At 39.0% G+C, this 12,984-nt stretch overlaps 1 protein-coding gene across 1 annotated transcript in view; it reads left to right on the plus strand.

Annotated features, from left to right (window-relative positions):
- The window catches only part of LOC121914063 (neurexin-3a-beta-like), a 66,723-nt gene that overhangs the window by 38,090 nt on the left and 15,649 nt on the right, over nt 1-12,984 (plus strand). The window contains exon 5 of the mRNA XM_042437033.1: nt 1,171-1,261. Coding sequence (XP_042292967.1) covers nt 1,171-1,261 — 91 coding nt within the window. The remainder of the gene's footprint in view (nt 1-1,170; nt 1,262-12,984) is intronic.

Here is a 12,984-nt window from a genome sequence, read left to right on the forward strand (position 1 = left end):
TAATTAAACACTGAAATTAAATGCAACATGTTTGACATTGAGTCAGTGGAGTTTTGGTATTTGTTGACAAAAAAAACTTGATTCAATGTGCAATTACTAGTGTTTCCTTGAACTTTCAACCCAGTCTCACAGTCTTCGTCAGACACCTGTATTAAGGTGTGGGCTGACAGAAGCATAAAGGAAACCCACTCACACAAACCAATATCTCAGTTTGAACTCTAACCACCTCTAACTTACAGCACAAAAGGTCAGTAGTGAGGATTTTATCAGTGAGGAGGAGGACAGAGAGAGGGTGGTGCCACAAGGGGGCATTCAGGGCCAAAAGGAACAATGAGTGGATGATAAGTATCCCAATTTAAGACAAGGACTGGACACTGCTAAATCAGGGTGGGACTCCCTTACATAGCTAGACTGTCAGAGTTCACCTTTCTTCTTTATCATGTTAACTATCTCTGACAAAAATAAACTTAAACCTAAAATCTTCTGCCCCCTTATCCCCAATCTCTTAGACTTGAACAACAGAGCTCTCACATGCCTTACACTCATAATAGCAAATGACAGTGATAACCACCTAAATCCACACTTCACACTGCTGCCCTCTGGTCACAGATACAGGACTTCAAAATGGAGAAGAGCTCAGAGTTTTTTCCCTTCTACCACAGCAGCCCTGAACAAACTGCCTGTTTGATATTGTTGTGTAGATTTAGACTCATCTGTGTGAGTGTATACATGTCTATGTCAGTATGAGTTGGGATACAGACAGGGGCATGAATGTATGTGTGTAGATGTGAACAAGTGTGTATTTCATCTATTGTGTCTATCAGTATGTTATTGTGTAGATGTGTATCTGTATGTGTGGAATATGTAGAAGCTGTCAAAACAAATCTCTCTCTGGGACAAAAAAGACTATCCATGACAACGAAGCAAACTCTCATCAGCTGAGGGAGACTGTGAGACGCAGTTGAAAAGCTTTGAAAAAAGCTGGCAAGTGAACCTTAAGATCTTTTTGTCAAGCTACTGTTGCCAAGGTCAATAATGAACTTGTTCATGTTCACCTTCTAACTTGTTTTGTATGTATTCACTTGTCTTTGTGTATCTTTGTTTTTTTTCTGGTGGGTCTGTGTTTGGGTGTCTTCGCTCTGGCTGATGACCAACGCTCTGCCCATGAAGCATACGCCAGATGACATGGGCTCATCTGCAGAGTGTTCCAGTGATGACGAAGACCTGGAGGAGTGTGAAACTAGTCATGCAGGTGGGCTAGGTTAGTTTGAATTTGCTTGCTTTCTTTGTGCTTTCACTCATCTGTACCAGCGGATCAAGGTATCCTCAAAGCATCATACCCCATGGTTAGACAAAGTGTAACTTCATAAAACAGTCAACATAGTAACAATACATAGCAAGCTGCACTACACATGACCCAATCCAAGGACAGCTGGATTGTTAAATGCAAAGATCAATTTCAATTGAATATTGCTGAACAGTACAACAGTAATACAGAAAGTTCATTTATTATGTTGCCAGTTTATAACAGTAACACAGAAGGCCATTAATGTCATGAGCTACACTTACACATGGGGTCATCCAAAGTGGTTAACATGGTCACCAATATACTTGCAAATTTTGACTGGTGAGAGGAAAAATAAGAGTTAGTACATATCATCACAAAATTTGTATGATGAATGGTGAACCATCATCAACCAATGATGCTGCAGTATGTATTGCATTGTGTTTAAGTCACTGCTACCGCCATTCACTGCTCTGATTTTCATTGTGAAACAATACATTTTGACTGTTTTTGTTTTTAGTAGTACAGTGATGTTTTCTACTTTTTGTTTTTATTTGTGTTTCTCCATATTTAGAGGCTTGCATTGTTGGTTCATATAATAGAGAACAGATATCATTGAATTTCTGTGTATAAGTTTTCCTTTTTTTGGGTCATACTTTTGCTTCTAGGTGTACTTGTTATTCTGTCTTTTTTGTATCTAAATATTAAAAAATCTAAAACAATAAAGCATTGTTATAACATAGAGAATCAGTTTGAAAGAATTTGGGAATTTCCATATTTTAGCAAAGTTAACTTTTGTAGGAAACAACAAATAGCCATTTTGTGACTTCCATACTAAAGAATCAAACTGCTGACAGATTCTTTTTCTGAAGGATTACAGTTTTATATTGTACATGCCATGCCCTCTAACAGGCTTTGGTATTGGTTTAACCCATCGAGGCTCAGCCTCAGCACCTTGAGACAGATCTTTGCACTCACTGCCCAATCAGGAGGTAGCAACCACAAACTTTAAAGCGCCAGCACATCCGTTGTTCATCTCCCTCTTTCTCTCAGCCACCTTGAATTCAGTACATGGCATTCAGCAAAGGCTTCTTCATCATCCGGTGTCGCTGAGATAAACTGTAAAACTAGATTATAAACTAGATTAGAGGCACCCCACCTAGGGTGGTGTTGCTTCTTCTCCTATCTCAGGCAAGGTGATTGAGGAGTTGTCAGTGTCAGATTCTTGCATGTCTCCCCTAGACTCTATCTCCCTTCCCCACATACTTCTCTTCACCAGTTAAGAGTAATCTATGCACCTCCACATTTCTAGACTGTTTCAGATGCATTTCATGTTGGTAAGAGCACAATTTTGCATGTATGCAAATTAGGTAATGTTCATGCATTCAGTGCAAAATTGGCCCCTTTCTATGCAAATAAGCCTTGTTGCGAAAACAGTCTAATTCACAAAGACCAGCGCTAATTGCCACACATAATAAGGGTGGAGTTATTAGCATCTTCAGATAGTTGGTGTCAACTGCGCGCACACTCACTCCTCATTCACTCTCTCTCTCTGTCTCTCTCTCTTCAAATCTTCAAGGTTGTGAGGCCATGAATGATATTGAATTGATACTGATTGATATCAAGGGCAAAATCCTCAGTCAGACATTGGGGGGATCAAGTGGGTATGGGGTGGTAAGCTTATCTTGGACTTTCATCTACTTAAAAATAAAAATGTCCTGACAGACAATTCCATCATATAAACCTGGAATCTGTGTGTAACAGCTGACCTGTATAGATATGTTGCAGAACACAGAACATTAATTACAGTCAGATCGTGACCGATCTGGTGTTAATGAAGTTGCCGCTGCTGTGCAGCGTGCATAAATGCACTTAGCCTCTTTCTCAGTTTGGAGTTGCACTTATCATTTTAGCTGCTGTGTGATGCTGCAGCCAGCTGTGACACACAGCTAGCTGTGGGCAACAAATAACATCAGTACTGATGTTTCTGCGAAATCCCGCATACACTAAATGACACCTAAATGACATTATTGTAAGATTCAGACATTCATCTAACACATATGAGACCTGCCTGAGTCACATTAATAGCTGTATTTTGCCATTTGACATTTCAGTAGATTATGTTATAGAACATCTAGTGAAATACTAGAGAAACCAACAAGTTGGTTTGTGATTGTGGAGAGCTCTGTGTGTGTGAACCTCTGCTAATTAAAGACACAGAATTTGAGGATTTTGTGCTCAGCATTTTTCATTATAGACCAGTCTGTGTCATGAAATGTGAAGAAAAGCCTAAAACACTGGAAACTCAAACTGCTCAACAAAACAAACCATTAGTGCAAAATCTTTTGTGAATAGAAGCTTAAAATGGGGCAGATTGTGGGTGCAATGCAAATGTGGAATTCACAGTGCTATTAGCTGACACTGTAAATTCGTGGATTTGGACCAATGTCCCCCCCGCCCCCCCAAGACCATCACCAGAAAAATCTATCGTTTTTTTTCTTTGTTGGCAGGTAAGGAGCAGGCTGATCCTCCTCCTGTACATGTTTTGCATTAATCTGACAGTGTTTTGGGTCGGCCTACAGCCAACCTGTACAGCTACCTCCTTATTGGGCGGTGAGTGCAGAGATTTGTCTCAAGGTGCTGAGACGTGGCCTTGATGGGGTAAACCAATAACGAAGCCCATTAGAAGGCTATGCACATACTCATAGAACTGGAGTTACATCCAGGAAACTACTATTTTTAACATGTTCATAACATTTTTTAGTTTCTATAGCCCATTTTGAAAAATACAACATAAAATTTCAAAATAATGCTTATTTTAATACCACAATACGTAATTCAATTAACAATATCCACCCAGACATTAAACAGAATGCCTTCAAAGTGCTGCTATTTCTTCAATATTTTGTTCATGTTGGGGATGAAGACAAGCTGTCAAATTCCAGTAAAAAACATTCCTGCTATAGTAAATCCACATTCTCCACTTCTCTGACACTTAAAAACTATAAAACTATATTTTCCGAATGAGGCCACATTCACCATACAACCAGGCTTTAAGCATGTGAATATTTGTATCTAAAATGATGATGAAGTATTCTGCAAATAAAAAGCGGTATATATATACTGCTATACTGCTGTTCTGGTGACCATCAGTTGGTTCTCCCTTTGGAAGGTCATTCCCAAATTTTTTCAGAGTATGCAAGATGTCATGGTGTATATGGGTTTAAAGGTGTGCTTTGTATTCTGAGATTCATTAGGATTTGTGAAGAAAGACAAAGACAGGGCCCCAGTCATCCAATCATGCGTTTACACAGAAATTCACACCATTCTAACACTGACATCACTTTGATATTGACAGCGGCATGCTCTGTTGAGTTGAAATTTCCTTTGTTGTATTATTTTAGGAGTCAATGGTATTTCCAGTTTCATTTAGTCTGTTCTAAATTTTATAATCGAGCCATCATTTCCATCTACCAGCCAATTATCCAAAAACATATTCTTGTATTTTGGCCTCATCATGTGTGGCATGGCATTTTGGTGCGTGTTCTTTGTTTCCACATAATCTCTGGAGCATTTGTGCCACACAACTTTTAATGAAAACATCCCCTTTTTTCTACGCAAAAAGAAGGCAAAAACAAAATCTCATCATCAACATTTTTGTTCTGAACAGGGAAAGTGCCTTATGTAACTGATGACAGTTGTATTTGAAAACCTTGCACTCTCCTAATTCTTCAGTCTTCTGGGCCCTGTACATCCCCTACCAATTTCCGCCCTAATGCATTTTAATATTAATTTTAAAAAAATAATATTTTTGCATAGATGGCATGAAAAGATCTTTTTGCCAAAAATTAAATTTTTTCCACTTAATTTCCTCTTAAGCAATCATTGGTACCATGATTTAGCAAACTATTTAAATCGTTGTCCTCAGGGTGATGTTTGATCGTTTCTTTGCATGCTTTTTGATTGGTGTGATTTTTGATCTTTGACTCCATGCCCCTGCATTTAGACTAACTTGATTGCTTTGTCTGCATTCATGTATAATTTGGAAACCATTTTTGCGGTCGCAGCGAGATCGAATGTCATCTATCTTACCCCGCACTGTCTTTATTTTGTCAGTGTGGCTGTTGTCTGTCTGGTTTGTCTGAAAAATTTGTCAAGTGATTCTGTTCTCTGTCGTAAGTCTGTCGTGTCTTCTTTTCAATTAATTTCATAAGATGGCAATCAAGAAGGGTTCTTAAATAGTTAATACCATTAGATATCTGATGAGCAAGTAATCAGGTTCTCTAATTTTTCTTGGAGACCATACAATACATACAGAGACCATAACAAGGCATACAATACAGTGCAAAATCAAAGGTCAGCAATCTTAAAAGTTTGTCAACAGGTGACAGGAAAGTGAAAAACAGGAAGATCAAACTCTGGCTTAGACTTTGTCCACACTAAATGAGCTAAATGTGAAAAGCACATCCACATTTAATTTTCAGGTTGTTTTCATGCCAAATGTACCTGAAAAAAAAAGTCCAAAAAAAAGTAATAGCCATGTTGGTCCACAGCACAAAACATCTTAGTTTCACACTAACGGCTCTAAAATTGTGAGATGTCTACATTTTTTTGTGGCCTATTCTTTTTTATTGGCCTGCGTCCAAATCAAGTGACTGTCAAGTTTCTGTCACACAAACAAAATGGCTGACATTTGTAAAGATACTTTCAGCATTAAAATGCGTTTAGATATCATTTCTAGCGAGAAATGTGTATTTTACTTTTATAATCTTCGTTCAGTGAATGTACATGATGTTTAATTTGTTAGTTATTACAAAGATTCTTTCACGTCCCACCAAAAATTGTTTGTTATGGTGGTTGCTACGGACACAATCGCTGAAATACATAGCTTGCATGTTGTTTGAAAAAATGTGTAGTTATCTCAGCTATTATGTCATTTGTGTTATTTTATGTAACAATTTGATGATGTTCTTTCAATAAAAAAAAAACATAGATTTTAGACTGCCCCAGGGATGATGTATTTCTTCTTTGGATTTCTGACAGACAGCATCAATCTGGTGGATGGACCAGAGGACCCGCTGCCAGGAAGTAGCCTATTTTCGATAGCCCACCGTCAATTTTAATGATATCCTCAACATTTCTCGACACTAAAAGACTAAAGTGTCCTTGACAACTCAACAATATGTTACATTAATGTTAAGGACATCCATTTTAACTATTTCACCTTCGATTCTCAGAAATCAAGTTTTTTGTCAGTCTTTGATAGCTTCATCACCTATGAGCTTCAGATGAAGCAGTCTGCTTTGCATTACAAAATTTTTACTTACTATTATATCTTGTATTTACTTTTAAATACAGGATTTATTCCAAACTGATTAAGATTTTTGTGTGCAACTGGTTCAGTCTCCCCCGATTCACACACACACACACACACATACACACACACACACACACACACACACACACAACGTTGGCTGAACAAACATTTTGAATCCAGAACAAAGAAGCCCCTTAAACACAATTTGAAGCGCTGCATAACTCCCAGAGACACTGAATACCAACTCAAAACCACATTTCTAGAATACTAGCTAGAATATCTGAAATAAACCAACACTTACTTTTTCTTAACATAGATCATCTAGATGCAGTCTAATTACTTGTTCAGCTGCACTAGATATTTGATATATACAGTAGATATATATTTTTACGACCAACTCTACTCTGCAAACTATAAAGTTTGCAAACTTTGTAGTTTACTTTGCAAACTAAAAAGTTTGCAAAGAAATGCAACTGTGGTGCTGATTTGTATCAAGCTGCATGGCACAACTCTAGGAAATTGTAGTTTTTAAAAAATGGAAGTTGTAAATACTGAGTTGAGAGTACACTGAGGAGTTTTGGGGGTAGTAAACACATAAATCAGATTTTAAATATCTAATTGTTAAATGGGTGTAAATTAATTTTAACCATATTTTACCCATATTTGACAGCACCCCTAGTTTTTGACTATACTCACATGATAGCTGAGGTCAAGCCCTCTCTGTAACAGTTGGTCCTTCAAACATGCAACGAGGTCAAGGTTCAAAGGTTAGTATTTCAGAGCAGGAGCCATGTAGAATCTTCATACTGATATATGTTACTCTCAAGGTCGAGACTTTTCCAACAATGTATTCAGTTTAGTTCTACGACAAAGTCTTAATTTTTTCATTGCATGGACGCAAGTAATCCCGGGCCTAGTTTCAGAGAGAACTTTGAAAGCCCAATGTATAAAATTAAGCTTTTTCTTCGTCTGTTGTTTTTTCTTTTTAGTGGAAATAGTGACCAAAATGAGTCATCTTCAGAGATTTCAATACTGCTGACAATCTAGGGCATTACTACAGGCTTGTGGGAAGGCCTGAAGTGCTTGGGTTATAGTTAGGTTATATTAAAATTAAATTGAAATTTTAAAATCTATTTACAGAACGGAATAGTAGTAATTTATATCCATTTTGAAATGGGATATTAAACCTGAAATGAAATATTCACTGTACAAAGGAAAAATGGACTGTGCGGACAAAGAAATAAAGTTGATGAAATATATGAAGGTGACAAGCAAAAATTACATGTGACGTGTATAAATAATTAAACTATGTCATAGACAGTTGAATGCAATGCACAATCTAAAGTCCAGTTTGATGAAATATATGAAAGTGACAAGTGCACACTGTAAAAAATGGCTGTGAAATCCACAATAATACTGTGTGTCTACAGAGTTAATTACCGTGAACTGTGAATATTTTACAGTATAGAACTGCATATTGGCCTAAAAACACAGTAATCAACATGATCACAGCAGTGAGCACACTACTGTAGAAAATCACGGTAATAATCCCACTACTGTAGAAAATCACAGTAAACATTATATTACTGTAGAATATCACAGTAACCATAATTTTACTGTAGAAAATCAATCAATCAATCAATCAATCAATCTTTATTTATATAGCGCCATATCACAACAGAAGTCATCTCAAGGCACTTTTCACATAGAGCAGGTCAAGACCGTACTCTTTAATTTACAGAGACCCAACAATTCCCCCATGAGCAAGCACTTGGCGACAGCGGTAAGGAAAAACTCCCCTTTAACGGGTAGAAACCTCAAGCAGACCCCGGCTCTTGGTGGGCGGCCATCTGCTTTGACCGGTTGGGTTGAGAGAGAGAAAGAGAGAGGGAAAGGGGGAGGGGGGACAGAAGAAAAACAATGACAACAACAAACAACAACAAGCACAAGCAGCAACAGCCAGGGAAGGATGCCATCAGGACTGTGAAGGACCGCGAAGGTTCGGCCCGGGAGTCAGGTTTTTCTGTGAGATGAGAAAGCACAAAAAACTCCGGGGAAGAAGCAAAGTTAGTGACATGCATTGCTGTTACATGAATGCATACAGATGGAGAGGAGGAGGAGGAGAGAGGAGCTCAGTGCATCATGGGAAGTCCCCCAGTAGTCTAGGCCTATAGCAGCATAACTAAGGGCTGATCCAAGGCGAGCCTGGTCGGCCCTAACTATAAGCTTTATCAAAAAGGAAAGTTTTAAGCCTACTCTTAAACATAGAGAGGGTGTCTGCACCCCGGACTGAATCCGGTAGATGGTTCCATAGAAGAGGAGCCTGATAGCTGAAGGCTCTGCCTCCCATTCTACTTTTACAGACTGTAGGGACCACCAGTAAGCCTGCATACTGGGAGCGCAGTGTTCTAGTGGGATAATACGGTATTATGAGCTCTTCAAGATATGATGGTGCCTGACCATTAAGGGCTTTGTAAGTTAGGAGAAGGATTTTAAATTCTATTCTAGATTTTACAGGAAGCCAATGTAGTGAAGCTAAAATGGGAGAAATGTGGTCTCTTTTTCTAGTTTTAGTCAATACACGTGCAGCTGCGTTCTGGACCAGCTGGAGAGTCTTTAGAGACTTGTTAGGGCAGCCTGATAATAAGGAATTGCAATAATCCAGCCTAGAAGTAACAAATGCGTGAACTAGTTTTTCTGCATCTTTTAGGGACAGGATGTGCCTGATTTTTGTGATATTACGTAAGTGAAAAAAGGCAGTCCTTGAAATTTGATTTATGTGGGAGTTAAAGGACATATCCTGATCAAAGATAACTCCCAGATTCCTTACGGTGGTGCTGGAGGCCAGGGTAATGCCATCCAGAATAGCTTTATCATTAGATAATGTGTTTCTAAGGTGTTTAGGGCCAAGCACAATAACTTCAGTTTTATCTGAATTTAGTAGTAGAAAATTGCAGGTCATCCAGGTCTTTATGTCGTTAAGGCATGTTTGGAGTTTGTTTAACTGATTGGGTTCATCTGGCTTCATTGATAAATATAATTGGGTATCGTCTGCGTAACAATGAAAATTTATGGAGTGTTTCCTAATAATATTACCTAAAGGAAGCATATATAAGGTGAATAGAATTGGTCCAAGTACAGAACCTTGTGGAACTCCGTGTCTAACTTTTGCCTTCACGGAGGATTCATCATTCACATGTACAAACTGAAATCGGTCTGATAAATAGGACTTAAACCAGGTTAATGCAGTTCCTTTAATGCCAATTAAATGTTCCAGTCTCTGCAAAAGGATTTGATGGTCAATTGTGTCAAATGCAGCACTAAGATCTAACAGGACAAGTATAGAGACAAATCCTTTGTCTGATGCAGTTAGGAGGTCATTTGTGACTTTCACCAGTGCTGTTTCTGTGCTATGATGCGCTCTAAATCCTGACTGAAAATCCTCAAATAAACTATTGTTATGTAGAAAGTCACATAACTGATTAGAGACTGCTTTCTCAAGGATCTTGGATAGAAATGGAAGATTAGATATAGGTCTATAATTGGCTAAAACACCTGAATCAAGAGTAGGCTTCTTAAGAAGAGGTTTAATTACAGCTACTTTAAAGGACTGTGGTACATAGCCTGTTACTAAAGACAGATTGATCATATCTAGTAAAGAAGTGCTCACTAAGGGTAAGGCTTCCTTAAGCAGCCTAGTTGGGATGGGATCTAAGAGACAGGTTGATGGTTTAGCTGAACAAATCATTGAAGTCAGTTCAGACAAGTCTACTGGAGAAAAACAGTCCAAATATATGTCAGGATTTACTGCCGTTACCAAGGTTCCTGTGTTTGGGGAGAGAACGGTGCCTGTTGAGGCCAGGAGATGGTTAATTTTGTCTCTAATAGTTAGAATTTTATCATTAAAGAAGCTCATAAAGTCGTTACTACTGAGAGCTATAGGAATACATGGATCAGTAGAGTTATGACTCTTTGTCAGCCTGGCCAAAGTGCTGAAAAGGAACCTAGGGCAGTTTTTATTCTCTTCTATTAATGCTGAGTAATAGGCGGCTCTGGCATTACAGAGGGCCTTCCTATATGTTTTAAGACTATCTTGCCAGACTAAGCGAGAATCTTCTACTTTGGTGGAACGCCAAATCCTTTCCAATTTTCGCGATGTTTGCTTTAATTTGCGGGTTTGGGAGTTATACCATGGAGCTAACCTCTTACGTTTTATTATCTTCTTTTTTAAGGGGGCGATGGAGTCGAGTGTTTGTCTTAGTGAGCCTGCAGCACTATCAATAAGATTATCAATTTGGGAGGGACTAAAGTTAACATAAGAGTCCTCTGTAGTATTGAGACATGGCAGTGAAGACATCTAGTGAGGACATTTTTATCTAATGGTGTGTAATCCAGTAATAGGAATTCAAAAGTTATTAAAAAATGATCTGATAAAATAGGATTTTGTGGAAAAATTATTAAATGTTCAATTTCAATCCCATAAGTTAGAACAAGGTCTAGGGTGTGGTTAAGACGGTGAGTGGGATTATTTACACACTGAGAGAAGCCAATTGAGTCTAATAATGAGAGAAATGCAGTGCTGAGACTGTCACTATCAACGTCCACATGAATATTAAAATCACCTACTATAATTACTTTATCTGTACTAAGGACTAAATACGACAAAAACTCTGAGAATTCAGATAGGAATTCAGAGTACGGGCCAGGAGGACGATACACTATAACAAATAGAACTGGCTGTAAAGTTTTCCAGGTTGGCTGGGAGAGACTAAGAACAAGGCTTTCGAATGAGTTATAATTAAATTTAGGTCTAGGGTTGATGATTAGGCTTGAGTTGAAAATGGCTGCAACTCCTCCTCCTCGGCCAGTGTCTCGAGGAATATTAGTATTAATATGACTGGGGGGAGTGGATTCATTAAGGCTGACATATTCTTCATGACACAGCCAGGTTTCAGTGAGACAAAATAAATCAATACGATGATCTGAAATTAAATCGTTTACTAAAACTGCTTTAGATGAAAGAGATCTAATGTTCAAGAGTCCACATTTAATTATCTTATTTTGTTGTACTATTGCAGCGGTGGTTTTAATTTTTACTAGATTTTCATGAATGACTCTTCTTTTATATACTTTGGATTTAATTGATTTATGTGGTCGGGGGACAGACACAGTCTCTATGTGGTTTTGGGTGGGTAACTGCTCTAATGGAAGCGCAGAGAAGCGTGTAGGACTGCAGCTCTGCCTCCTGGTCTCAACTCTGGGTTGTCATGGTTTTGGTTTACTAATAAACTTGGCCATATTTCTGGATATCAGAGCAGCTCCATCCAAAGTGGGATGTATGCCGTCTCTCCTAATCAGACCAGGTCTTCCCCAGAAAGTCTGCCAATTATCTATGAAGCCCACATCGTTTGCTGGACACCACCTCGACAGCCAGCGGTTGAATTGTGACATGCGGCTATACATGTCATCACTGGTCAGATTAGGCAGCGGTCCAGAGAAAATTACGGAGTCCGACATTGTTTTAGCAAATGTACACACCGACTCAACATTAATTTTGGTGACTTCTGATTGGCGTAATCGGGAGTCGTTGCCGCCGACATGGATGACGATCGTACCATATTTACGCTTATTCTTAGCCAGCAGTTTTAAATTTGACTCAATGTCGCCCGCTCTGGCCCCAGGAATACATTTAACTATAGCTGCTGGTGTCGCTAACTTCACGTTTCTGACTATGGAGCTGCCAATAATCAGAGTTTGTTTCTCAGCGGGTGTGTCGCTGAGTGGGGAGAACCTGTTAGAAACATGAACTGGTTGGTGGTGAACCGTGGGCTTCTGCTTAGGGCTATGCTTCCTTCGGACAGTCACCCAGCCGCCCTGGCTTCCCGGCTGCTCGGGAGCTACCGGGGGAGTGGGAGCTACGCTAGGTCGGCCCGCACCGGATACTAGGGGCTGGCTAACTATATTAGCAGCTGATTGTTTTTCCATGGTGCGGAGCCGCGCTTCCAATTCACTAAGCCTTGCCTCCAGTGCTGCAAATAGACTACACTTATTACACTTATCACTATCACTAAAGGAGGCAGAGGAGTAACTGAACATTTGGCACACCGAGCAAGAGAGAGCAGGAGAACGAGAGGGAGAGAGAGAAGCCATCGCTAACTGCTTAGTTTGAGTTAGCTGCTAGTGCTAGCTGCAGAGCTAAAGTGACTAACAACTTGTGCGATTAGCGAGAAAAGTCGTTAAGAGAAAAGCGCTGAGAGTGCTTGTGTAAAACTAGCGAAAGTTTAAATATACAGCAGATATTAATCAACAGTAATGTGATATATATAGGAAAATCAACTGAGATGAGAGCAGCAACAACGCTATCAGTATACACAGTCGGCAA

This window comes from Thunnus maccoyii, chromosome 16, assembly GCF_910596095.1.
Source record: "Thunnus maccoyii chromosome 16, fThuMac1.1, whole genome shotgun sequence".
In the NCBI taxonomy this organism is placed as follows: Eukaryota; Metazoa; Chordata; class Actinopteri; order Scombriformes; family Scombridae; genus Thunnus; species Thunnus maccoyii.